General features: G+C 42.4%; 1 protein-coding gene across 1 annotated transcript; it reads left to right on the top strand.

The window, feature by feature from the left end:
- Positions 1-10,544: 10,544 nt before the first annotated feature.
- Positions 10,545-23,252, top strand: LOC148047151 (vomeronasal type-2 receptor 26-like). Its single transcript, XM_087707966.1, has 7 exons — positions 10,545-10,630; positions 11,688-11,948; positions 13,944-14,235; positions 16,290-16,523; positions 18,477-18,704; positions 20,137-20,263; positions 22,342-23,252. The coding sequence occupies exons 1-7, from the start codon at positions 10,545-10,547 to the stop codon at positions 23,250-23,252; spliced, it is 2,139 nt and encodes a 712-aa protein (XP_087564092.1).
- Positions 23,253-24,452: the final 1,200 nt, after the last annotated feature.

The raw sequence follows: 24,452 nt of genomic DNA, 5'->3' as shown, positions 1-24,452 counted from the left end.
GGGAGAGAGGAAGAGAGAGAACAACAGAGAGAGAGAGAAACACAGAGAGAGAGAAAGAGAGAGAGAACAAGAGAGAGAGAAATACAGAGAGAGAGAGAAACACAGAGAGAGAGAAAAAACAACAGAGAGAGAGAGAGAGAGAGAAAGAGAGAGAGAGAACAACAGAGAGAGAGAGAAAAATACAGAGAGAGAAACACAGAGAGACAGAGAAAGAGAGAGAGGGACACACAAACACACACACACACACACACACACACACACACACACAGAGAGAGAGAGAGAACTAAGGGGGTCTTTTCAAAGAAATTCTTATATCCTTTTTCTTTTCTTTCCAGTTTCATTCCTTCCTTCAAAGCCCCCAATTTCACAATAATTCCATGGATGGGGTATATTTGGATGAGAAAGGAGATCTGACAGCTGACCTGGACATTGTAAACTGGGTAATTTTTCCCAATAAATCTATCAACAGAGTGAAATCTGGGAGTCTAAAAAAACAGGTATCCCAGGATTTGAAAATTTTCATTGACCACAAGAGTATTGCACAAGTGGAAAAGCTGAACAAGGTGAGACTAATAATTATTTTATTCCACTGAAGGTTACAAAAACAAGAATAAAATTTTGAGGTGTGGTGTGATGGGGTTTTCATCCCAGTGCCTTTGAGTTTCCATATCAGCTGATCATGTTCTCAAAAGCACAAACTTCTTCCTTATCAGCTATTCAGGTTGCCATGAAAAATATAGTCTTCAATTTTCATACAAACTCGTCACAGAATCTATGGAAAGGGAAGTAGATTGAGCCAGTCATGCAAGTAACCTAGAATAAGTAACCAAAAAAAACTGTCCAACATTTTCCTGATAAATTTCATCTCTAAATTTAAAATGAAAATCTACAGTGCATAGAAAACAATAGAAGGAAGAGAAAGAAAGACAGAATGTGGTTTTTCAAACCTCACATTGTATATTGACTTTTCATTAGTCAAATCTAAATCTTCAACTGGATATCACAAAAACCTTCCTGTGCAATAAGTTCATTTTCTGTGTATTTTTCCTTTATCTCCTCAGCCTCTTCCTCCCTCCAGGTGTGTAGAAAGCTGCCATCCTGGATTCATGAAGGTGGCTCAGGAAGGGAAGCCCATCTGCTGCTATGACTGTCTTCCCTGTGCAGAAGGAACCATCTCCACCATGGAAGGTGGGTAACAGCAGAGAAAAGGGAGAGACTTTGGGGAGGAAGATAAACATCCTGACATTATTCTGAAAATATTGTTTTGATAGGCATTAAACTTGGATTTTTGTAAAAAAAAAACTAATTTATTTTAATATGTATAGCATAATATGTGCTGGAAATAATATTGAGATGTTATTAAAATATATGGTGATAAAGACATATCTTGCTCTTTATCTTCTGTACTGATCAGCCTTCTCTGTTTTATTTGGCATCTCTGGAGAAATACAACAATTTGGATCCTTTCCCTTCCCTTCCCTTCCCTTCCCTTCTTTGGTCCACTAATACATGAGTGAAAGACTGGACTTGTTTGATTAAGAGGTTCCTCTGCAAGTCCAACATTGGATCCTGCCTGCCTGCTTGCCTCCTTCCCTCCCTCCCTTCATTCATCTCTGAATAGAAATATTTCCTTCCAGCTGGAGCCACAGGAAGAACTCTAAAATTGAAGATTTTCAGCTCTCAACAGAGATGCCCAAGGACACAAAATACATTAGTGTTCCTTCCTTGGTCTGGGTGGGAGAATAAAGACACGGGAGAATTCACCAGTCAAAGGAACAGCTTTTCAGACAAAGTCCTCACCATCTCCTTGTTCTAAGTGGATTGCTTTTTGCAAGGAGAATGTAAGAAGGGGACTTCCCCAGCACCCAGTGTACAAATTAAAAGCATAGCTGATTTTTGTGTGTGAAATATCTCCCTTCTTAAAAGAATCATATCAGATTTCACTGTACTATGTAGCCCATAGAACAGGGGTCCTCGGACTTTTTAAACAGGGGGCCAATTCATGGTCTCTCAGACTGTTGAGGGGTGGGCAGACAAGCTGGATGGGCATTGCTAAGTGGTCATGTGACTGGATTGGCTTGGCCAATTTAGAAGTCTAAACAATACAGACAAATTTAACTTTAATTTGTTATGCTCCTGGGGGTGGAAAGCAAGTTAGTGAAGAGATGTGGCTGCCTTGGGGTGTGTATGAGGGACTTCTGTGGGTGTGTGTGTGTGTGTGTGTGTGTGTGTGTGTGTCTTTTCCCTCTCCCTCCCTCTGTCTGTCTGTCTCTCTCTCTCTCTCTATGGAGGTCAGGGAGGCAAAAAGCAGGCCCATTTTTGGCCTCCAGAGGCCTCTGCACATCTCATTTTTGACCTCCCTGGCCTCCAGAAGGTGGATGGGGGCCAGCAGGTAGGTGGGGTGATGTGGGAAGGGCAGCTTTGTGGTCCCATGAGGGCTGGATTAATGGCTTCGGTGGGGCGCATCCAGCTTGTGGGCCATAGTTTGAGGGCCCCTACAATAGAATCTGTTTTGCAAATGATGCAACCTCTAAAAGTAGACACAGTTCATCCTAGGATTGTGCAGCAAACCTTGGATTGGCTACTCATCCTTCTGGGTTACAGTACTTAAATTTCCTAAGCATTTCAGCATAGAACCTTTCTCTGCCAGATGAATCTACACAACTATCAGTTTAACTCCAGCTGTTGGGAAAACACCAAAAACTCCAGTCTGATGGGAAAATATCATTTGAGGTAGATGTTCATCTTGCTCTTTTCAGATGCTGTAAAATGCACCAAATGTCCAGCAGATCAGCATCCAAACATCAACCGAGATATATGTATACCTAGGATTGAAACTTTCTTATCATATCAAGAAAATTTGGGGATCGTCCTAGCTTCCTTTGCCTTGTTCTGCTCTTTGGTAACAGGCTTAGTCTTTGGAATGTTCATTAAATTCAAAGAAACTCCTATAGTCAAAGCCAACAATCGGGATCTCTCCTACATCCTCCTCATCTCTCTTCTGCTTTCCTTCTTGACCTCCTTCCTATTCATTGGCCGGCCAAGGAGAGCCACTTGCCTTCTCCGACAAGTAGCCTTCAGCAACATCTTCTCGGTTGCCATTTCTACTATCTTGGCAAAAACAGTCATGGTGGTGTTAGCATTCTTGGCCACAAAACCAGGAAATAAAGTACAGAGATGGCTGGGGAAGAGCCTGGCCAATTCTATCATCCTTTCATTTTCTGTTGTTCAACTTGTCCTCTGCAGCATATGGTTGGGCACTTCTCCTCCATTCCCTGAGTTGGACACAGACTCACTAACTACGGAGATGATTGTGCAATGTAATGAAGGCTCTGTTGCCATGTTCTACCTTGCCCTTGGCTACATGGGCTTCCTGGCTATTATATGCTTCACTGTGGCTTTCCTGGCCAGGAATCTCCCTGGGGCCTTCAACGAAGCCAAGCTCATCACCTTCAGCATGCTGGTCTTCTGCAGCGTCTGGATATCCTTTGTTCCCACCTACCTGAGCACCAAGGGGAAGTATATGGTGGCTGTACAGGTCTTCTCCATCTTGGCTTCAAGCACTGGCCTGTTATGTTGCATCTTCTTTCCAAAGTGCTATATTATTTTTTTAAGACCAGACCTGAATACAAAAGAATATTTGTTGTCAAAATAAAATAAGAAATTTATTTTTGGTATGTCTTTCCTCATAAGTCCAGATAATGCCAAAAATATTATTTATTACTTTATTGTTCCTATTAAAAAAGTAGACATATACTACATGCTTTGTTGAGCTCACCACATGAGGCCACATGGTCATGTTTTGACTCCTTTACAGAAGGACAGATGAGTGGAGGCCTGCCTCACTTCTAGGGGAGAATATTCCATAAGTTACCATCCCTGCCTGACCAGGTGAGATTGACCTGGGATGGCGATCCTGTAGATAACCTGGTCCTATACCAAGTAGAGTTTTATAGGTCACAACTAAAGCCTTGAATTGGACCTGGAAGCAAACTAGCACCACATGGAGTTCATAGAGTAAAGCAGAGGTAGTATTCAGCAGGTTCTGACCAGTTCTGGAGAACCGGTAGTGGAAATTTTGAGTATTTCAGAGAACTGGTAAATACCACCTTTGACTGACCCCGCCCCTATCTATTCTCTGCCTCCTGAGTCCCAGCTGATTGGGAGGAAATGGAGATTTTGCAGTATTCTTCCCAGTGGTAAAATGTAATTTTTTTGCCACCAGTTCTCTGGGCGTGGCTTAGTGGGTGTGGCTTGGTGGGTTATGTGACTGGGTGGGTGTGTCCAAACTTTTTTAATTTTTAAAGCATTTTTACTACCTATTCACCTGAACCGATAGTAAAAATTGCTTTAAAAAGTGGTGAAAAAAGGTTCAGCTGTGCTGTGCGATCATGGAAATCTTTTTTTTCACTCTTTAAACCTTTTTTACTACTGGTTCAGGCAAATAAAAAAATTCTTTAAAAAGTGAATAAAAATGTTCCCACAATCCCATGGCACAGCTGAATGTCATAGAACCTTTTTTTTTCACTTTTTAAAGCATTTTTTCCTGCTGGTTTGGGCCAATAGGGCAAAAAAAGTGAAAAAAGTTTCTGACGATCGCGTGGCTCACAGCTGATCTGAACAATCATCGGAAGCTTTTTCTTTCACTTTTTAAAGCATTTTTTCCTGCCTATTCGCCCGAAACAAGAAGGAAAAAATGCTTTAAAAGCAGAAAAAATGTTTCCGACAATTGCGCAGATCAGCTGTGAGCCGTGCGATCCTTGGAAGCATTTTTTCACTACCAGTTCATAGAACCAACAACAATCATCCCTACCGATTTGCGTGAATGGGTGCAAACAGGTAGCATTTCACCCTGAACCTTCCCCTGCCACACCCACCAAGCCACACCTATCAAGCCACGCCCACCATACCATGCCATGCCCACCAAACCATACCCACAGAACCAGTAGTAAAAAAAAATGAATTCCACCACTGGAGCAAAGATATTATTCGCTCCCTTCTTTGGGTGCACAAAATTGCTCACATGGCCACATTCTATACCAGCTGAAGCATCTGGATACTTTTCAAGTTCAGCCCCAACTGAAGCTTATTGCAATTATGTGGAAAGAGGGGGGAAAACCCCAAGAATTAAATACACACCATTGCAAGATAATAAAGAAAAAAGATGTTTGGGTTTACCAGATTTAAAACTGTATGCTGAGAAATGTTGTTTGGTTCGGATGAAAGGGTGAGAGATCGTCATGTATACTAGATTATTAGACTTTGGAGGGCCATGAATTGAGATGAGGATGACAGTCCTATCTATAGTATAACAGAATAACAGATGGGACCTTGGAGGTCTTCTCTTCCAAGCCCAATGTGCAAACAGGAAATCTTATACCATTTCTTCAAAACTTCCATTTGATGGAGCACCCACAACTTCTGCAGGCAGGTCTTTCCACTGATTAATATTATCACTGTCACAAAATTTCTCCTTAGACCTCTGAGCCACATTACTTTCATCCCCTTCATCTTTGGAGGTGTAATATTTCCATTACATCTGATTAAAAGTAATACACTATTACCAGTGTCGTGCGGTGAGGTTTATGGCTGGTGAGGCAGCAATTTTTTTAGACTTGTGGACTTCAACTCCCAGAATTCCATAGCCAGGCATGCTCAGTTCCAATTTAAAGCAACAGCATTTGTTTTTCTCTAAAACAATATCAAAGCTCTCTGTCCAGAAGAGTGCAGTACTAGGAACAGAGCCTCCTTATATAAAGTGAACAGACCCTCAAAACTAGAGGAATAAATTTAAAGAAGCAAATATGTAATATATTAATCAACAAATACTTTCTGCATACTATAACAATGGTTTACAGGCTTGCATTAGATAGAGAGGATTAAAATGAAAATGGTTATTTAAACAATTTAGCAACAGCAAGATAACTTAAACTTATGTAGCACCGCATAGGGCTGTGATGGCGAACCAGTGGTGGGTTGCTGCCGGTCCGCACCGGTTCTCGTGAACCGGTTGGTCACTGGACCCGGAAGTAAGTTCCAGAACGCCTCCCCCGGCCCTGTCACTCGCTTGCTCGTTCGCCCCCGCCCGTCTGGAAGCTGCTCCATTGCTCGCTCCCCCTGCTCGTCCGCACTATCCTAGCCCCACCCACTGCTCACTGATTGGTTTGCTCACCAATTGCCTCACCCGCCTCTAAGAACCCTATCTAAACCCACTTACCTTTTTTCCTGCTTGGCCCTCTATTGCTGCCTGCCGACTCCAAGGAGGTAAGTAAGCTGCAACTAAGCGCAGGGCAGGGGGGCAGCAGCAGGCCATCTGGAGCGGCCTGCCACGGCCCTGAACTATAAGCGACCAGTGACCTTTTGTGGCCTTGCACAGATCCCAGGCTCGCTTATAGTGCAGAAAGAAAGGCCGCCAGAAAGCGCGGGGGTGTCTTTGACAAATTCGGGGACCTTGTAAGGCCTTTTCAAGGTCTCCAAACTTGCCCAAGATGCCAGGCCTCCAAAAAGCACGGGCACGGGTGCAGGGGCAGGGGCGGGAACTTACGCGGCGCGGCCAGTCTCCTAGGATCTCCTAGATGCGGTATGGATGGTATTTTGCACCAGCCGCGCTGCATCCCCAAGCCCTCCCGTGCCGCGTTCTGCTGGAGCCAGACAGCAGTGGCAACAGCAGCAGGAGGAAGCCAGAGCTTGTCGAGCCCCCACGACGAGGCGTCCCCGGAGGAGCCGAGATCCTTGAGACAGGGTGAATGCGAGCAACTTCTACCTGAGGGAAGGCGAGAAGGCGCGGGCAGGGAGCTTGGGTGGCTGCCACAAGTTTGCTGCGGGGGAGGAGAAGGTGTCTTAGACTACTTTGAATGGGTGGTGGGGGGAGAAAGGAGGTGGGGGACAGTGGGATCCTTGTTGCTTTCTGAGCTTGGTGGTTTTCTTACAGACATTTCATTACCAAACTAGGTAACATCATCAGTGCTAGAAGGGAATGGGGTTGGGGGGGAAGGAGGAGAAAGGACAAAAAGGAGAAAGAGAGGGAGGATCCCACTATCCCCCACCTCCTCTTTGTCTCTCTCTTTCTCCTCCTTCCCCCCCAACCCCACTCCCTTCTAGAAAGGTAACTAGGTAACATCATCAGTGCTGGAAGGGAGTGGGGTTGGGGGGGAGGAGGAGAAAGGACAAAAAGGAGAAAGAGAGGGAGAAAGAGGAGGTGGGGGATAGTGGGATCCTTGCTGCTTTCTGAGTTTGGTGGTTTTTTTAGACATTTCATTACCAAACTAGGTAACATCATCAGTCCTAGAAGGGAGTGGTGTTGGGGGGGGAAGGAGGAGAAAGATAGGACAAAAAGGAAAAAGATGAGGAGGGAGAGGACTGTGGGGTCCTTTGGTGTTCTCTGAACTTGGTGGTTTTTAATTATTTTTAGGGAAATTTTATTTATTTATTTATTGTTTATAGAATGTTTATTACAAGAAATGTTATTCCTTTTTGCAAATGTTTTATTTGTGATGCAATATGTTGCTTTTAAGTGTACAGGTTGGTGCATGGTTTATGTGTCTCAAGGTGGCTGATTTTCTATGGGCAGACCAGGTTGGTGCAAGGCAGCTTTGCCAGATTTTGGGTGTTTCTGTGTGATACCTAGTTCTTTAGGTAATTGGTCCTGGTTCTGTGAGCTTCCTGGCACTGTCCTTTATAATTTCCCACAATGCTTTGATGGTTTTTATTCCAGTGACTTTGTCTTTCCTGTTCTTAGGGTTAGGGGAAAAAACTGGTTTCATCTGCAGTCTTTTGGGGGGAAATTTTTATTTTTTGGTGCTTTCCTGGCTCTGTCATAGTTTGTGTGTGTAGGTGTGTAATGTCCCGCAGTTATCTACACATTAATCAAGTACTAATAATATTTCCTTATACATTTTAGTGACCTTTCCTTACATAATTGGTGTTTTCTTTCATACTTTTAAATATCTAATTGCTGTTTCTGTTAGTTAGCAATTGATAAAACAAATCCCACATGAAAAAGCCTTCTTGATTTTGTCAATTTATTCATTCCTGCACATTCTAATATTTATTCATTTTCATATCTTTGTTTTTTCCACTCTTGTGCAAACACAATTCCAACAGCTGTTAACATGTGTAAAATTAAATATGTATTTATTCCCTTTGAAATACAAGTAAGCTACTTACCTTCTGTAAATAGCTCTTTTATTGTTTTGTGTACTTATTTTAATCTTATTTAAGTAGTAAGTGCACAAAATAATAAATTTCCTTTATGTAGCTTCTTTTTGTAGATCATCCATTGGGGCAAAGAATTCAGTGATATCGTCTTGGCCACTCCCATCCGGTCACATGACTGCCAAGCCACTCCTACCTGGTCACATGACCGGCAAGCCACTCCCACACGTTTACATGGTTGGCAAGCCACCCCCACTCGGTCACATGGCCGGCAAGCCACTTCCACCTGGTCACATGGCTGGCAAGCCACTCCCACCCAGTCACATGGCTGGCAGGCCACTCCCACAAAGGAGGCCACACCCACAGAGTAGGTTCCAAAGATTTTTGAAACCCACCACTGTGGTGAACCTATGACACGGGTGTCAGAGGTGGCATGCAGAGCCCTCTCTGTGGGCATGCATGCTGTTGCCAGCTGTTCTTCTGCTTTCCAGCAAGAAAGCTTTCCACACAGGCACAGTTGGTCTTCGTGGGCACTGTAGCATCATAAAAGGGCCTAAAAATGGCCCCAAAAACATGCATGCACATGCCGGAAACCCGAAGACCAATTGGCTGGCATACGCATGAGCACCAGTCAGCTGGTCTTTGGTGCGCAAACATGCATGCACATTGCAGTTTGGGCACTCAGTGCAAAAAAAGTTCACCATCACTGCCATAAGGTTTTACTGCATCCTCAATGCATTTATTGTATTGCATTGCCCCCAATAATCTGAATCCACATTTTACCCAACCTTGGAAGGATGGAAGGCTGAGTCAACCTTGAGCCATATCAGGATCAAACTCCAGGCTGTGGGCAGAGTTTACATACAATACTGAGCACCAAGGCTCCTCTGGTTTAGCCTAAATTTTGGAATTCCTAAATATTATTCTGGAAAAGATATATCTAAAAGTCATTTTATATTTTATTTTAACAACATTATCTTCTTTTTTATTAAGATCTGGTTTGAGCACAATGATGTAATACTTGGGGATGAAGATGGAAGTCAACAACCCAGTGCTGGGTTATTTATTACTATACATGTACCTAATCAAGAACTGTACATGTACATTACAATCAAATACTTCTGAAATGCAAATATTTTGGCCACCTAATAAGAAGGACGGACTCACTGAAGAAGAGCCTAATGCTGGGAAAGATTGAGAGCAAAAGAAGAAAGGGACGGCAGAGAATGAGGTGGCTGGATGGAGTCACCGAAGCACTGAGCTTAAGTGGATTCCAGAGGATGGTAGAGGCCTCAGGATAATGTGTGTCACCCATCTAGCAGTGTTCCAATATCTCAGGGACTGCCAAAAAGAAGAGGGAGTCAAACTATTCTCCAAAGCAACAAGATGAAATGGGTGGAAACTAATCAAGGAGGGAAGCAACTTAGAACTAAAGAAAAATTTTCCTGACAGTTAGAACAATGAATCAGTGGAACAACTTGCCTCCAGAACTTATGAATGCTCCAACACTGGAAGTTTTTAAGAAGATGTTGGATAACCATTTGTCTGAAGTTGTTTAGGGTTTCCTGCCTAAGTAGGGGTTGGACTAGAAGACCTTCAAGGTGCCTTCCAACTCTGCTATTCTATTCTATTCTAGGACCACCTATTATGATCCCAGAAAAACTGGATGGAATCCAATTGGAGGTTATTACATGTGAATCCACTTGTGTTCTGTACATCTTCTCAGTTACCAGCTTGTCCTGAAATACCATGTTTCCCTGAAAATACAACCTACCCCAAAAGTAAACCCTAGCTTATTTTTACATGTGCACCCAATATAAGCCCTACCACCAAAATAAGCCCTCGTTAAAATCCCACCCCTTCTGGAGTGCATGGGGTGGAGTTAGGCACATGGATAAAAATTAAGCTAGGTATCAACTCATAAAGCATTTGTATGGCTGGGGTGGGAATGGGGGGTGGTGGAGCTGCCCTATTTATCTTTGGACAATTGCAGCGAGGCCTTGCACACCCCAACACTCATGCATCGTCCCCAGCCTCTGTTTTGTGGTCAGAGGCCTTTAGGAAAGGCCTGTGCAGCTGAGAAACGGGCTCCAGATTGACACACATGGCATCTGCCGGCCTTGTTTTGTTGTCAGAGGCCTTCTGGAAAGGTCTCTTCAGTCAAGAAACGAGGTCTGGATTGACACACGCTTCACCACACCCCCACCCCCACCCCACCCCCGGCCTCCATTTTGTCATCAGAGGCCCTCCAGATAAATCCGGAGCTCTTCTATTGGCTGCAGAGGCCTTTCCTGATGATTCAGTGATGATCAAGCTGGACCTCATTTCTCGACTGCGACGGTGGTACTCACAGCCCTGCCCTGCAGGAGCCCTTGGCCTCTGACAGCGAAATGGAGGCCAGGAGCAACGTGCACAGGTGGCAACAAGCGGCTGTAGAAGTGGGCTGGCAGCAGGCTGTCGATGCCACCATCACAAGGTGAGTCAGTGGAAGACATCCCCCCCAAAATAAGACCTGGTGCCTTTTATGGTGGCAAATATATATAACAGAGGGTCCTATTTTTGGGAAAACATGGTAGCTTGATCACTGTGGCAGCAAATTTCACTCCCTATTATGATGTGTTGGAGTCCTGATTGATGTTGGTGTCTTTTCTGCTTGAATCAACCAATAACTTCCTGTCTACATTAATGCAGAGATTTTGCAACACTGACGATGTTACCTAGTTTGGATAATGACATGTCTACAAGAAAATAACCAAGCTCAGAGAGCACCAAGGACCCCTTATTAGAATTTAGAGCAGGGGTGAAATCCTCCTGATTCAGTCTGGTTCAGCTGAACCAGTAGGGACGATTTTCCTTGGTTCTGCAAACCGGTAATAAAAAAAAATAGCTTCCAAGGATCATGCAGCTCAGCTATGAGCCATGCGATTGTTGGAAGCTTTTGGGCAAACTGGCAGAGGGGAAATGCTTTTAAAAGTTCTTTAAAAAGCTTCCAACAATCGTGCAGCTCACAGCTGAGCCACACAATCGTCAGAAGCTATTTTTAAGCTTTTTAAAGCATTTTTCCCCTACCGATTCCGGCAGGGGGAAAATGCTTTAAAAAGCTAAAAAAATAGCTGAAGGTAAAAAAAAATGGCCACTCCCACCCAGTCACATGACACACACACACACACTAAGCCACACCCACAGAACTGGTGGGGGGGTTAGATTTCACCTCTGATTAAGAGTGATATTTTTTTCTTGCTAAATGTCAAGGGATTTTTTCCCCCTGGAAATTCTCTGGAGAAATTCACCAGACTCAGGAGCAACACAGAAATACCTGGTGTCAGGACAGTTGGTGTATAAATTGTCTTGTGCCCTTAGGAAGCTGGGCTGAGCTTCACAGGCAGCAGGAGCTCTGCTGCTGTGTTGGCCCATCATTTTGGAAGCCCTCTCTGGACTTCATGTCGTATCAGAGAAGCAATTGAAACCAAGTCTTGCTGCAATTTGCTTTCAAGTCCTCAACTGGGTTTTCCATCTACTTTGCTGATTCTAAGATCAGATGCAAAACAGGGGCTTATTTCTGTTAAACCAAAAATGGAGCCATTGCTTCTGCTTCTGATGGAGCTCTTGTTGCCCCAGGCAGTCTGTGGGATGCTCAGCACCAAGTGCGTCTTGACCTTGGAAAGGGATACAAGAGACCCACTCAATTTTTATGGGTCAGGAGACCATATTATCAGTGGCGTCTTCCCTGCAACAAATATTCGACAAAATGAGGATCTCAGTTTCAGGTTGAATCCTTCTAAAAAACCTTCTCAGTAAGTCACGGAACACTGAATGATATTATATTATTAAACATATAAAGAATGGTTGCTGGAATTGGGTATGTCTGCTTTAATGAAAAGCAGGGCTAGGGGTGATAAGATAGCAATCTTCCACAGTTTGAGGGGCTGCCCCAAAAAAGAGGGGGGGAAGCTATTCTCCAAAGTACCTGAGGGCAGGACAAGAAGCAATGGGTGGAAATTAATCAAGGAGAGAAGCAACTTAGATTTAAAGAGAAATTTCCTGACAGAACAATTAATCAGTGGAATAACTTGCCTTCAGAAGTTGTGAATGTTCCAACACAAGGAGAGATTGGACAACCACTTGTCTGAAATGGTATAAGGTTCCCTGCCTGAACAGGAGATTGGACTAGAAGAAATCCAAGGTTCCTTCCAACTCTGTTATTGAAGTTCTATTCTGTTCTGTTCTCTTCTCTTCTACTCTATTCTATTCTTATGTTGTTTTTGAGAAAAATCAAAAGGAGGGTTGGATTTTAATACATGTCTATACAAACACTATGAAAAAGCACATTCAGCTGATAAAACAAAAGCAAGCATTAATATTCAGCATCCTTATGTCTAACTGATCTCTGCATAGACAACCTGCTTTGATCTTTCAAGGTGATTAGCTTGGGAGTTCATGGTCATGGTTTCAACATATCCCTCAAACAAAAGGACAGAAGGCTCTAACTGGTTAGTTCCAGCCGAGAGAAAAGGCTGATCTTCCAGAAGGACAGTATCTGCAAATCCAAAAAAAAACATCAGCAGCCAAGCAATCAGACATCAGGACCATTCACTCAAGGGAAAACTGGAAGAATTGGTGCTTCTGTTCAATTTGTAAATTGTGTCTTTTCTGCCCTATCTCATGCACATATACACATTCATACACACAAACACACACACACACACACATATACATACATACATACATACATACATACATACATACATACATACATACATACATGGTTTGCCAATACTTTTTCCTCTGATATTTTTCAACTTCTCTGTCTGAAGTATATTTATTTTATTTTATTTTATTTTTATTTATTTATTTCATCAAGCATGTATTAGATAATGGATAAATATAAACATGAGTATGAAAACATCAAATGGATATGAATAAAAGGGAACATTAGGACAGGGACAGTAGGCACATTGGTGCACTTATGCATGCCCCTTACAGACTTCTTAGGAATGGGGTGAGGTCAACAGTAGACAGTCAAAGGTGAAAGTTTTGGGGGTTTGGGGAAGAAACCACAGAGTCAGGTGATGCATTCCAGGTGTTGACCACTCTGTTGCTGAAGTCGTATTTTCTGCAATCGCGTTTGAAGCGGTTTACCTTAAGTTTGTATCTATTGTGTGCTCGTGTATTGTTGGGGTTGAAGCTGAAGGAGTCATTGACAGGTAGGACATTATAGCAGATAATTGTATGTACTATGCTTAGGTCAGACCGAAGGTGGCATAGTTCTAAGTTGTCTAAGCCCAAAATTTCAAGTCTCGTGACATAAGGTATTTTATTGTGGGTAGAGGAATGGAGGACTCTTCTCATAAAATATCTCCTGACTCACTCAATTGTATTAATGTCGGGTTCCAGCCAGATGAGCTGTATTCAAGAATTGGTCTAGCAAATGTTTTATATGAAAGTGACAACAATGTACAGCTTATCTGAAATTACTGTGTTTTGGCTTTCAAACTGTCCAAGCATTGGTGTATTTTCTTTATTTTCTTTTTCTTTGTTCTTTTCTCTCTCTATTATTTTATTGTTCTGTTTTACTTTAGCTTTGTTTAAACTTCCTTTTTATTTCATTTTTTTATGGCTGTGATTTGCCTAGACTGAATAGCCCCATGGCAAGATAGGCAACAAATAAATTTAATAATAATAAGTAGATAAGAGGACCTTTGGGGACAAAGATATGGAATCACTATAGCACACATGAAGTCGATTATTTTCAGTGAAGGTATCATGGCATGATCCACGTATCTTTTCAGGAAACCAAATATGATGTACTGGAAAATTCTGTCCTTTCTTTTTGCCATAGAGGAAATCAATAAAGATCCCCTCATTTTACCCAACTTCACCTTGGGCTACAACCTCCATGACAACTTTTCCAATAGAAGAATGACTTTGGATGGTCTGTTGGATTTGCTGTCGATTGGAGAGGCCAATGTTCCCAACTACAGTTGTGGAAGGAAGAGAAACATGCTGGTTCTCATGGAAGAGGCCAACTCTGACATATCCATCCTCATTTCTGCCATGTTGGGCATCTACAAAATGCCACAGGTATACAGCAGGCAAATGGCTCTCTAAGTTTACTCCAGAGGACTTCAAGGAGGCTTCCTCCTTAGAAATCTTTGGGACAGTTTAATAGCACTTAGACAGCACAGTGCTGTATATCCCACTCTAAACAATTTACAGAGTCAGTATATTGCTCCCAACCTTGGTCCTCATTTTACCAACCTTGGAAGGATGGAATGGTGAGTCAACCTTGAGCCCCATTAGGATCGGGGCAAAAGAACAAGAGCAAACATAGAAACAGCTATAATTAACAGTTATCAATGAGCAAAAATGATAGTTCAGAATGTATACCTGCTCAGTTCTCAAGCTAGTCAGGTACTCTGGAAGCATCGACTGTCCAGAAAAATATATTTGGATTGTGAATGAATACACATGTCCCATGATAATGTTGCAAGATCCAATCTGGGTCGGTCACCAGGTCCACAGATATATTCTTTTTCGAAGCTTCTGGGCTTGCTCTGGAGCCCATCATCAAGGAACTTCTCTCTCTCTCTCTCTCTCTCTCTCTCTCTCTCTCTCTCTCTCTCTCTCTCTCTCTCTCTCTCTCTCTTCTCTCCAGAATTGTGCACCAAGCTGTTCAATGTGTTGTATTTATATGGTTTCTGGTTGTGTATAATTGTTTAGTTAACAACTCTACACACAACCAGGATCTGGGCTGTTCTATGTGTTGTATTATATGGTTCCTAGTTGTGTGTGGCTGTTTGTTGCTAACTAAACAATTACACAGGTTAACTAAACAACTACACATGTTAATTCAGCAACTATGCACAACCAGGAACCATATAAATATAACACATGGAACAGTCCAGTGCAGCTACTTTGGAGAGAGAGATGCTCCCTGACAATGGAATCCAACCTGAGCCCAAAAGCTTGGAAGAGGAATAAAACTTTGGTCCCAATGACCGACTCAAATTGGATCCTGCAGAGATTTGAATTTCTTTTTAACTTTAACTGCCCCTTGATGTCAGTTGCTTGTCTATCCCAAAGGTGCTTTTTCAAGAGGCAGCTATACTTTCTGGTTTTCCTTTGAAGACATTTTGCTTCTCGTCCAAGAAGCTTCTTCAGCTCTGACTGGATGGTGAGGAATGGAAGCATTTATATTCTTTGCAGACAGAACTGGTCATTTGCATCCTTTTAGAGGGTCATTGAGGCCACTTGGAGGTTTGTCTGTGTCCTCAGAGCCACCTGAGTAGTGCAAATGGGTGTGGAGTCTTCTTGGAACTGCTGAAAGGACTGTGTTTTAGACTGGAGATAGATGATGTCATATCCTTCCCACTCTGTAGAGAGAGGACTGTTCAATTTTGACATAGACAGACTCTTTGACCTCTCTTTCAAACCAGCAGTCCTATCTGTCCAAAATGTGGACTTTGCTCTCTTCAAAAGTGTAGCCTTTGTCTTTTAAATGCAGATGGATTGCTGAATCTTATCCTGATGGGTTTGAAGACAGCAAAGTTCACATTTTGGACAGAGAGGACCACTGATTTGAAAGAGGGGTCAAAGAGGCCATGATTTATGTCAAAAGTGAACAGCCTTCTCTCATCAGAGCGGGAAGGACATGATATCATCTATCTCCTGTCTTCAACACAGTCCTTTCAACAGTTCCAAGAAGGTTCCACACCCCTTTGCACTACTCGGGTGACCTTGATAATACTTGGCCTCAAGGACTCTTGTAGAGTGCTAACAACCAGCTGTCAGCAAGGAATATAAATCCTTCCATTCCCCACCATCCAGCCAGAGATGAAGAAGATTCTTGGATGAGAAGTGAAATGTCCTCAAAGAAAAACCAGAAAGTCCAGTTGCCTCTTTAAAAAGCACCTTTGGGACAATCATGACCTGGATGACTCAGAACCTCCATAGATAGTTGCTTGTCTACATTCTCTGCATTCCTGTTCCCAATTTATGTCCACCAAGGTCAGGTGGAATCTTCTGTCCACCAACTAACATCTGAAACTATCTCTTCAGCATCTAATAGTTTGACTTTCCAAAAACCTAAAATAAAATGCAAGCCTCCTATTGTTTTGGGTTTTTTGTTTCTCCAGATCAGCTACACTTTCATTTCTCCATTCCTGAGCGAGAAAACTCACATACCCTTTTTCTACCGAACTGTTCCCAAAGAAGGTGCTCAGAACTTAGGAATTATTAAACTGCTATTGTATTTTTGGTGGACATTCATTGGAGTCTTTGCTGCAGCCACTGACAATGGAGAGCATTTCATTAGGACCTTCATTCCTGTGCTGGCTCAGAATGGCATTTGTGCTGTTTTTTCACAAATCGTTTGTGAAAAATTAATGAATGCTGAGAACTTCAAGTATATGGCTTCTGTTTTCAACGCATGGAGACAAATCAATGTATTTGTATACTACACAGAGTTTACATTTAGTGAGGGAGCAATTTTTTTAGAATCTATACTGAAGTCCTTGACAAAACCTGTTGTAGGCAAACTTTGGATTATAACCGCTTTGTGGGATCTCACCCTCGAGTTATCATTTAGCGATGTGTCTTTCATATACCCCCATAGTATTTTTTCTTTTCTTATCCAGACAAGCAAAAGGACCACATTTGATGACTTAAAATATATCTATGTTCTTACCAGGAAATTTTTGAATGCAAAATTTCATTGTTCTTATGAAAAGCCTACCTTTTCTGTGAAAGGCTGGGCAAGATGTATAGAGAAAGAGAACGTTGGGACTCTGCCTCAAGAGAAGATTGAAAAGACCTTCTCTCTAGATAACTTCTTAATTTACAATGCCATCCAGATTGTGGCACAGGCCTTAAATGGGATCTATTCATCTCAATCCCAGAGGACAAGGATGCAAAGAAAAAGCAGGATGGAGGTTCAAAAGATCCAGCCATGGCAGGTATTCTCTTTGACGTTTCATGCATATTGCTAATGTTAAAGATTTTAAGCTGAAGTTTAGTCATGATATTTGCAGTTAAGGTGAAGGTAAAGGTTCCCCTCGCTCAAATGTGCTTGTTGTTTCCAACTCTAGGGGGCGGTGCTCATATGGATAGCCCTCCCACACTCCATCTTTTTTTAAAATAGTCTTTATTGGTTATACATTTTTAAATAAGACATACAAATACAGCTTTAAACATACAAACCCTCCCCTCCCTCCCCTCCCCCCCCCAGTGACAGTCATTCACAGCCCAACATTTTTTTCTTCCTCATTGTTTAGTCTCTAACCAGCATCTTCTTGTTACAAAATTCAGGGATCTATTACAATACCCACGTTCACTTTTAGTTCCCATTGTTAACAGCTGCTATTTAACTTTCCCCGTTTTAAGTCCCTGCTGTTCTCTTTGTCGCCCACATATACCATAGGTTCCAGCTAAGATAATGTTCCGTTTCTCCTTTGTCCCTCAGCCAACCCGTCATTCTGTTCATTTCTGTACACTCATAAATCTTTTTAATTATGACATCTTCCAATGGTATGGTAATAGATTTCCAAAATTGCGCATAGGTTATTTTTGCGGCCACAATTATATGTAGGCTCAAATACCATATAGATTTACTCATGTTTTCTGGTTTTATGCTTAGTAAAAAAAAGTCTTGGGTTTCCATTCCATACTTGTCCCGGTAACCTGTCTTAGCCAGTTTTGAATCCTTCTCCAGTATTTCGTGGCTTCAATACAGGACCACCAAATATGGTAGAATGTGCCATCCCTTCTTCCACATTTCCAACACAGTGGGGATAACCCAGGAAACATTTTGGCTAACCTCGTTGGGGGAAAGTGCCATCTATAAACCATCTTGTATATATTTTCTTTAAACGCTGTAGATATCGTACGTTTTATAGTCTTACTCCATAGATCTCACCATTTACCCATTTCAATCTCATAGCCAAAATTTCTCTCCCATGCTATTAGAAGGCCTTTGATGGCAGAGGGTTGCAGGATGCCATTTTAGCTGGCAGAAGGTTGCAGGAAGCCTTCACAGCCAAAAACGGAGCTCAGAAGCCCATTTTTGTTGGCAGAGTGCTTGGGCGCCACAGGTGTTTCCCCAACATGAGTGATGTTGAGCTGGCCACACACACTCTAGCCACACACTCCCTGCCCCCCCCAAAAGTGAAACACAACCCTGATGCAGCCCTCAATGAGATCAAGTTTGACACCCATGTTGTAAGAGAATAGGCTACAATTCAGAAAGCGAAATTCCTCACATTTCTATAAATTGACTTGATTTACCTGATCCATCTATCTAAAAACTTCCTTTCATCATACTGTAGCTCCACCGTTCTCTGAAGAACCCCCAGATCTACAATAATACCATGGAAGGAATATATTTGGATGGGAACAAAGATTTGATGGCTGACTTCGACATTGTGAGTTGGGTGTGGTTTTCCAATAAGTCAACCAATAGAGTGAAATTTGGGAGTTTAGCAAGAGAAGATTCTGCAGGAATCAAATTCAGCATCAATAAGGAGACCATCATGAAGTCCCAATGGCTCAGCCAGGTAGGGACAAAGATCTCTTCTCTTGTTGGTTTTATCTGTTATCTCAGTAATTGTCCCCGCCCTTCCCAACCTTAGACTGATTGCTTTCATATATGGCTTTGGACTTGTGGTCTTTTAATTTAGCATGAGCAATGAAGATATTCTGTGGAATATAGAAGGCTTCTGACCAGAGGTGAGTTGCTGCCGGTTCGGCAAACCTTTAGTGGAATTCTAGCCTGGGTCGCAGAACCGGCAGCAACCCAACCCAGCAACCCCAAAACGGTTCCTTCGTTGCCACTGATGTCGCCGCCATGTTGGATTTTGGGGACTGTGCATGCGCAGTTCACTGGAACTAGTTCTGGGCATGCGTGCAGAACAATTTACATTGAACAGCGTGCGCACATTCAGCGTGTGTCTGGCGCATACATGTGGTTATGAATCGGTAGTAAAACTGGCAGCAAACCACCCCTGCTTCTATCCTAAGGAGACAGAGGGAAATGACATGATGGTGGCAAGAACCAGAGACAGGATTTTAAGAGAAGTAAAATCACCATGAATAAATTCAAGTTGACAACATGGCCAGACATTTGGTAGAAGAGAAGCAGAGGTGGGGTTCCTACCAGTTCGCACCTATTCGGTAGAACCAGTTCGTCAAATCTACCAAACCGGTTAGAAGAGGTTCCATCAGTGGACCCGGAAAGCAGGCCACAACTACAGAAGAGGTTCCAAAAAATTTTGAAACCCACCACTGGTCCTTGGATATGATTATTCTACACTATCATGTTCATATTTATAAAACTCAGGGCCTCTGTGAAAGGTAAGGATAACTACTGCGTTAGTGGTGCAATCAGAACATTGTGTGTGTTGAAGTTGTTTTAACGCAAACCAAAGATGCCTTTTAAAAAGAAGTTTACATCATATTCTTATGCATGCCAGTGTTCTCTGTGAGGTAATTTAAGGTGGTTCTGACAAGTGTCGTCGGCATCTTCATATCTGGTCACATGGGCAGCAAGCCACTCCCATCCGGTCACATGGGTGGCAGGCCACTCCCACAAAGGAGACCACACCCACAGAGTAGGTTCAAACAATTTTTGAAACTCACCACTGAAGAGAATGGTGAAATCTAACATGCTAGAGAATTCCAGAATTCTCATTTCTCCTCAGGATCCAACTGCTGTGGTTTTGTAAGAGTTGCTCAGGCCATCTTCTGGAGTCAGTCCTCCAAAATGGAAGCATATCTACCTATCACAAACCGCTTCCAATTTTAAGAATAACTTTATGGGGAAATTGTTGGATCATCCATGGAATGGCCACCATACCATTGCTTGGAGGAGAAACAGAACATTCCATGTCTAGTCCATTTTGTACATACCTGTATTGTTCACCCCCTTCTGACTCTATGTCTCCATAGCTTTTGCAAATGCTTCTGAATCCCATTTTTATTTCCCTTCAGCCCTTGCCTTACTCCCAATGTGTGGAGGCTTGTCAACCTGGATACTTCAAGGTGGTCCAGGAAGGAAAACCAATCTGCTGCTACAACTGCAACCCCTGTGCTGAAGGGAGCATTTCTACTCAAGAAGGTGGGTGAATGGGACTCCAAGCAGCTCTTGGAAATGGAGTAAAGGTTCCTACAGATCTTTTCTATGAAAATGTTTTAAAGTTGGATATTATGGGGAGAACGTAGTTAAGTTTCAGAATTGGTTTCACCAAGGGGTGAATAGAATGCCAGAATCCATTGGAATGAGATTGTGAGATGTAGAGGAAACCAAGCAGCTAACTAGAAGCTTCTGTAGCTTAGTAAAGGATCAGATGAAGTTACATGAAGTAATGTATTGCTTTACCATGACAAAAAGTATGATATTGCTTCTATACCGTAAAGTTATCCATCAAGGGGAATGACAGCCAACTCACACAGGATCTAGTTGGTCATCTTGGGATCTTCTAGTTCCAGAAAGGACTCGGGATAGCATTTCTGACTATCCATCTTCCTCCAAGATAAAAGAAGAACACAATAACAGAGTTAGAAGTGACCTTGGGGGTTGTCTAATCCAACCTCCTGTTTAAGCAGGAAACCCTACACAATTTCATACAAATTGTCCAGTCTCTGGACAATTTGCACAGTTACAGTATATGTGGTACCTTGCTCATTAGTAGTAATTGTGAGAGGGATCATGGAATCCTAGTGGACAACCATTTAAATATGAGCCATCAGTGTGCCACAGCTGCCCAAAAAGCCAACACAGTTCTAGGCTGCCTAAACAGAGAGATAGAATCAAGATCACATGAAGTGTTAATACCACTTTATAATGCCCTGGCAAGGGTATACTTGGAACACTGCATTCAGTTTGGTCACCACAATGTGAAAAATTGTGGAGACTGTAGAAAGAGTGCATATAAGAGCAACAAAGATGATTAGGGGACTGGAGGCTAAAACATATAAAGAACTGTTGCAGGAACTGGGTATGTCTAGTTTAATGAAAAGAAGGACTAGGGGAGACATGATAGCACCAATTTCTTGGGGTCTGCCACAAAGAATAGAGAGTCAAACTATTATCCAAAGCACTTGAGGGTAGAACAAGAAGCAATGGGTGGAAACTTATCAAGGAGAGAAGCAACTTAGAAGTGAGGAGAAATTTCCTGACAGTTAGAACAATTAATCAGTGGAACAACTTGCCTCCAGAAGTTGTGAATGTCCCAACACTGGACATTTTTAAGAAGATGTTGGATAACCATTTGTCTGAAGTGGTCTAGGGTTTCCTGCCTACAGGAAACTCTACACTAGAAGACCTCAAAGGTGCCTTCCAACTCTGTTATTCTTTTCTTTTCTATCCTATCCTATCCTATTCTATTCTATTCTTTTTAAAAACCTCCAATGATGAAGCACACAATTTCTGAAAGCAAGCTGTTCCGGTGAATAATTGTCCTCACTGTTAGGAAGGTTTTCCTTAATTCCAGGTTGCTTCTATCCTTGATTAGTTTCCATCCATTGCTTCTTGTCCTGTCATGGAGGAGACAAGGGATGGTCTGCGTTTCCTGTGGAATAGCTATTTCATGGAATACATTGCAACTAGAGAGGAATCTTTCCACATTATAGTTATTATAGGGGAAGGTCAAACCAAAGATCTTTATCAGTTTCAAATTAACCATTGGGATTGGGTGGGAAAAACTGAATCCATAAATAGTAATATCCCATAAATATTTATATTGCATTTAAATGTTATCCTAAAATTAAAGAGATGTGATATAAATCAAGCTGAATTTGCGTGAACCAGAATATACCAATTCATTCAGGCTGGCCAATTCTAGGCCATTGAAGACCTTCTTGCATGATGTAGATGGTTGTCCTTCTTCCCTTTGGCTTCCTACGGTTTCCAAGATGGAAAAGAGCAGGAGAGAAATGGGGATGTTTGATAAATTAAAATAACTCATCCCAAATTTTGCCCCTTCTTAATCTAGCTACATTTTCTCAATTCATCATCTTTGGACACTTGCTAATGCAAAGAAGCACATCCACACACATACTCATAAACCTTTTCTGTCCACCTCCCTTTCCCCTGGCAGATACATGCACATACAAAGTAAGAGTTGGGTTTTCTGATTTCAAAATCTAACCCCCATCCTATAGATTCATGGTAGATGTTACATCTGTCCTTTGCAGATGCAGAATACTGCAGAAGATGTCCAGAAGACCAGTATCAAAACAAGCTTCGAACTAAATGCATCCCCAAAATTGTCACCTTTTTGACCCATCAAGAGCATTTCGGAATCATCCTTATTTCCTTTGCCCTATTCCTAATCTTCACCACAGTTTTGGTCTTGGTAATATTCATTAAGTTCCAAGAAACTGCAATCATCAAAGCCAACAACCGGGATCTCTCCTATATCCTCCTGGTATCCCTTCTGCTCTCCTTTCTGACCTCCTTCCTCTTCATTGGACGGCCAAGGAGAGCCACCTGCCTTCTCCAACAAGCCGTTTTCAGCATTATCTTCTCAATTGCTGTGTCAACTGTTTTGGCCAAAACTATCACAGTGGTGCTGGCCTTCCTGGCCACAAAGCCAGGAAACAGAGTGAGGAGATGGCTGGGCAAGAGTCTGGCCAACTCGATCATCCTTTCTTGTTCCAGTATCCAAGTTGTCATTTGTTTCACTTGGTTAGGACTCTTCCCTTCATTCCCTGATTCTGATATGTATTCCCAGCCAAGAGAGATAGTTCTGCAGTGCAATGAAGGCTCTGCTGCCATGTTTTATATTGCCCTTGGTTATATGGGCTTTCTGGCTGCAATTTGCTTCATGGTGGCTTTCCTGGCCAGGAATCTTCCAGGAGCCTTCAATGAAACCAAGCTGATCACCTTTAGCATGCTGGTCTTCTGCAGTGTTTGGGTGTCCTTTGTGCCCACCTATCTGAGCACAAAGGGGAAGTTCATGGTGATCGTGCAAGTCTTCTCCATCTTAGCCTCCAGTGCTGGCCTCCTGAGTTGTATCTTCATCCCTAAGTGTTACATCATTTTGCTAAGGCCAGACTTGAATACAAAGGAGCAACTGATGTTGAAAAGTGAAGCAGCAAATTGATTCTGGTGGATGGTCTGGAGTACAATTCCCACCCAATTTGTCAATTCGTCATTAGCTACTTTTCCGAGGAAAACACTCTTTTGCTGGCTTCTTTTAAAGTAATCTCCTGCTAAAGCCAAATTGCCATTGTTTCTATGTTTGGCAGCGTTGCTTGGAATTTTAACCTTCACCATTAAATTTTTAATGAAGATATTAGCATTTTAGCATGGCTGTCTAGGGTTCATTTTTCAATTTAGGAAAGCAATAAAGGAGAATATTTGTACCTCAAGTGTCAAGGTTCCAAGTAATTAACCCAACTAATTCAACAACTCTTAGCTTTCTCAAAGAACTGCTTTATTGCATACAACATTTTGGCACAGTTGAAAAACAAACCAGCTCTGGCTGTGCTTCCTGTGCTTTCAATGTAATTAAAGATTAGACAGTTCCCTCCCTCCCACAGGCCACACTGTCCAATTAGGTGTTCTGCTATCTCCTTGGTAACCTCTTCCAGTCTCTGGGCAGCACCTGTTGGGGTGACGTTGGTTCGCACAAGAGGGTAAGTAGTTGATGTCTGGTCTCGTATTCCAAAGCTCTCCCCTACAAAGTGTAACAAGATGAAAAACTGTGAAAATTGCTGTGACAGGCCAGATCCTTTCAAAATTGACATCAGATTGAAATGAGGCGTTCATGGTGCTCTCTGAGCTTGGTTGTTTCTTGCAGATGTTTCATTACCAAACTAGATAACTAGGTAGCACTCATGATGTTACTTAGTTTGGGTAATGAAACATCTGCAAGAAAACAACCCAGCTCAGAGATCACCAAGGACTCCCCACTCATTTTAGGAAACCATATTTTTCTTTTGAGCCAATGCCATTTCATTTGCTGTGCAAGAACTAACCTTTTCATCAACTAAGCCACAGGCAGCATATTCTGAAAGTCCTTCAATACACTTGCGTGTTGTATGTAAGGTACAAGCTCAGCTGGAAAAGTGGGTGATACAGTGGTGGGATTCAAATTTTTACTACCAGTTCTGTGGGTGTGGCTTAGTAAATATGGCATGGCTTGGTGGGCATGGCTTGGTGGGCGTGGCTTGGTGGGCGTGGCAGGCAAAGCATACTGTAAAATCTCCATTCCCTCCCCACTCCAGGGAAAGGTTACTACAAAATCCCCATTTCAGGAGATCAGCTGGGACTTGGGAGGCAGAGATTAGATGGGGGTGAG

Source organism: Thamnophis sirtalis, unplaced genomic scaffold (genome assembly GCF_051295495.1).
Source record: "Thamnophis sirtalis isolate CommonGarterSnake01/CBP01778 unplaced genomic scaffold, rThaSir2_p1.2 scaffold_3, whole genome shotgun sequence".
NCBI classification, from domain to species: domain Eukaryota; kingdom Metazoa; phylum Chordata; class Lepidosauria; order Squamata; family Natricidae; genus Thamnophis; species Thamnophis sirtalis.
Note: the sequence above shows the minus strand (reverse complement) of the source record. Positions and strands in the feature narration are given on the sequence as shown.

Excerpts from the sequence above, each read along its gene's own strand:
- LOC148047151 (XM_087707966.1), top strand. The coding sequence starts at position 10,545 with ATGGAGGCCAGGAGCAACGTGCACAGGTGGCAACAAGCGGCTGTAGAA. Across the intron at positions 10,631-11,687 it reads GTCGATGCCACCATCACAAG|ATCAGATGCAAAACAGGGGC; the intron begins GTGAGTCAGTGG and ends GCTGATTCTAAG. Across the intron at positions 18,705-20,136 it reads AGTCCCAATGGCTCAGCCAG|CCCTTGCCTTACTCCCAATG; the intron begins GTAGGGACAAAG and ends ATTTCCCTTCAG.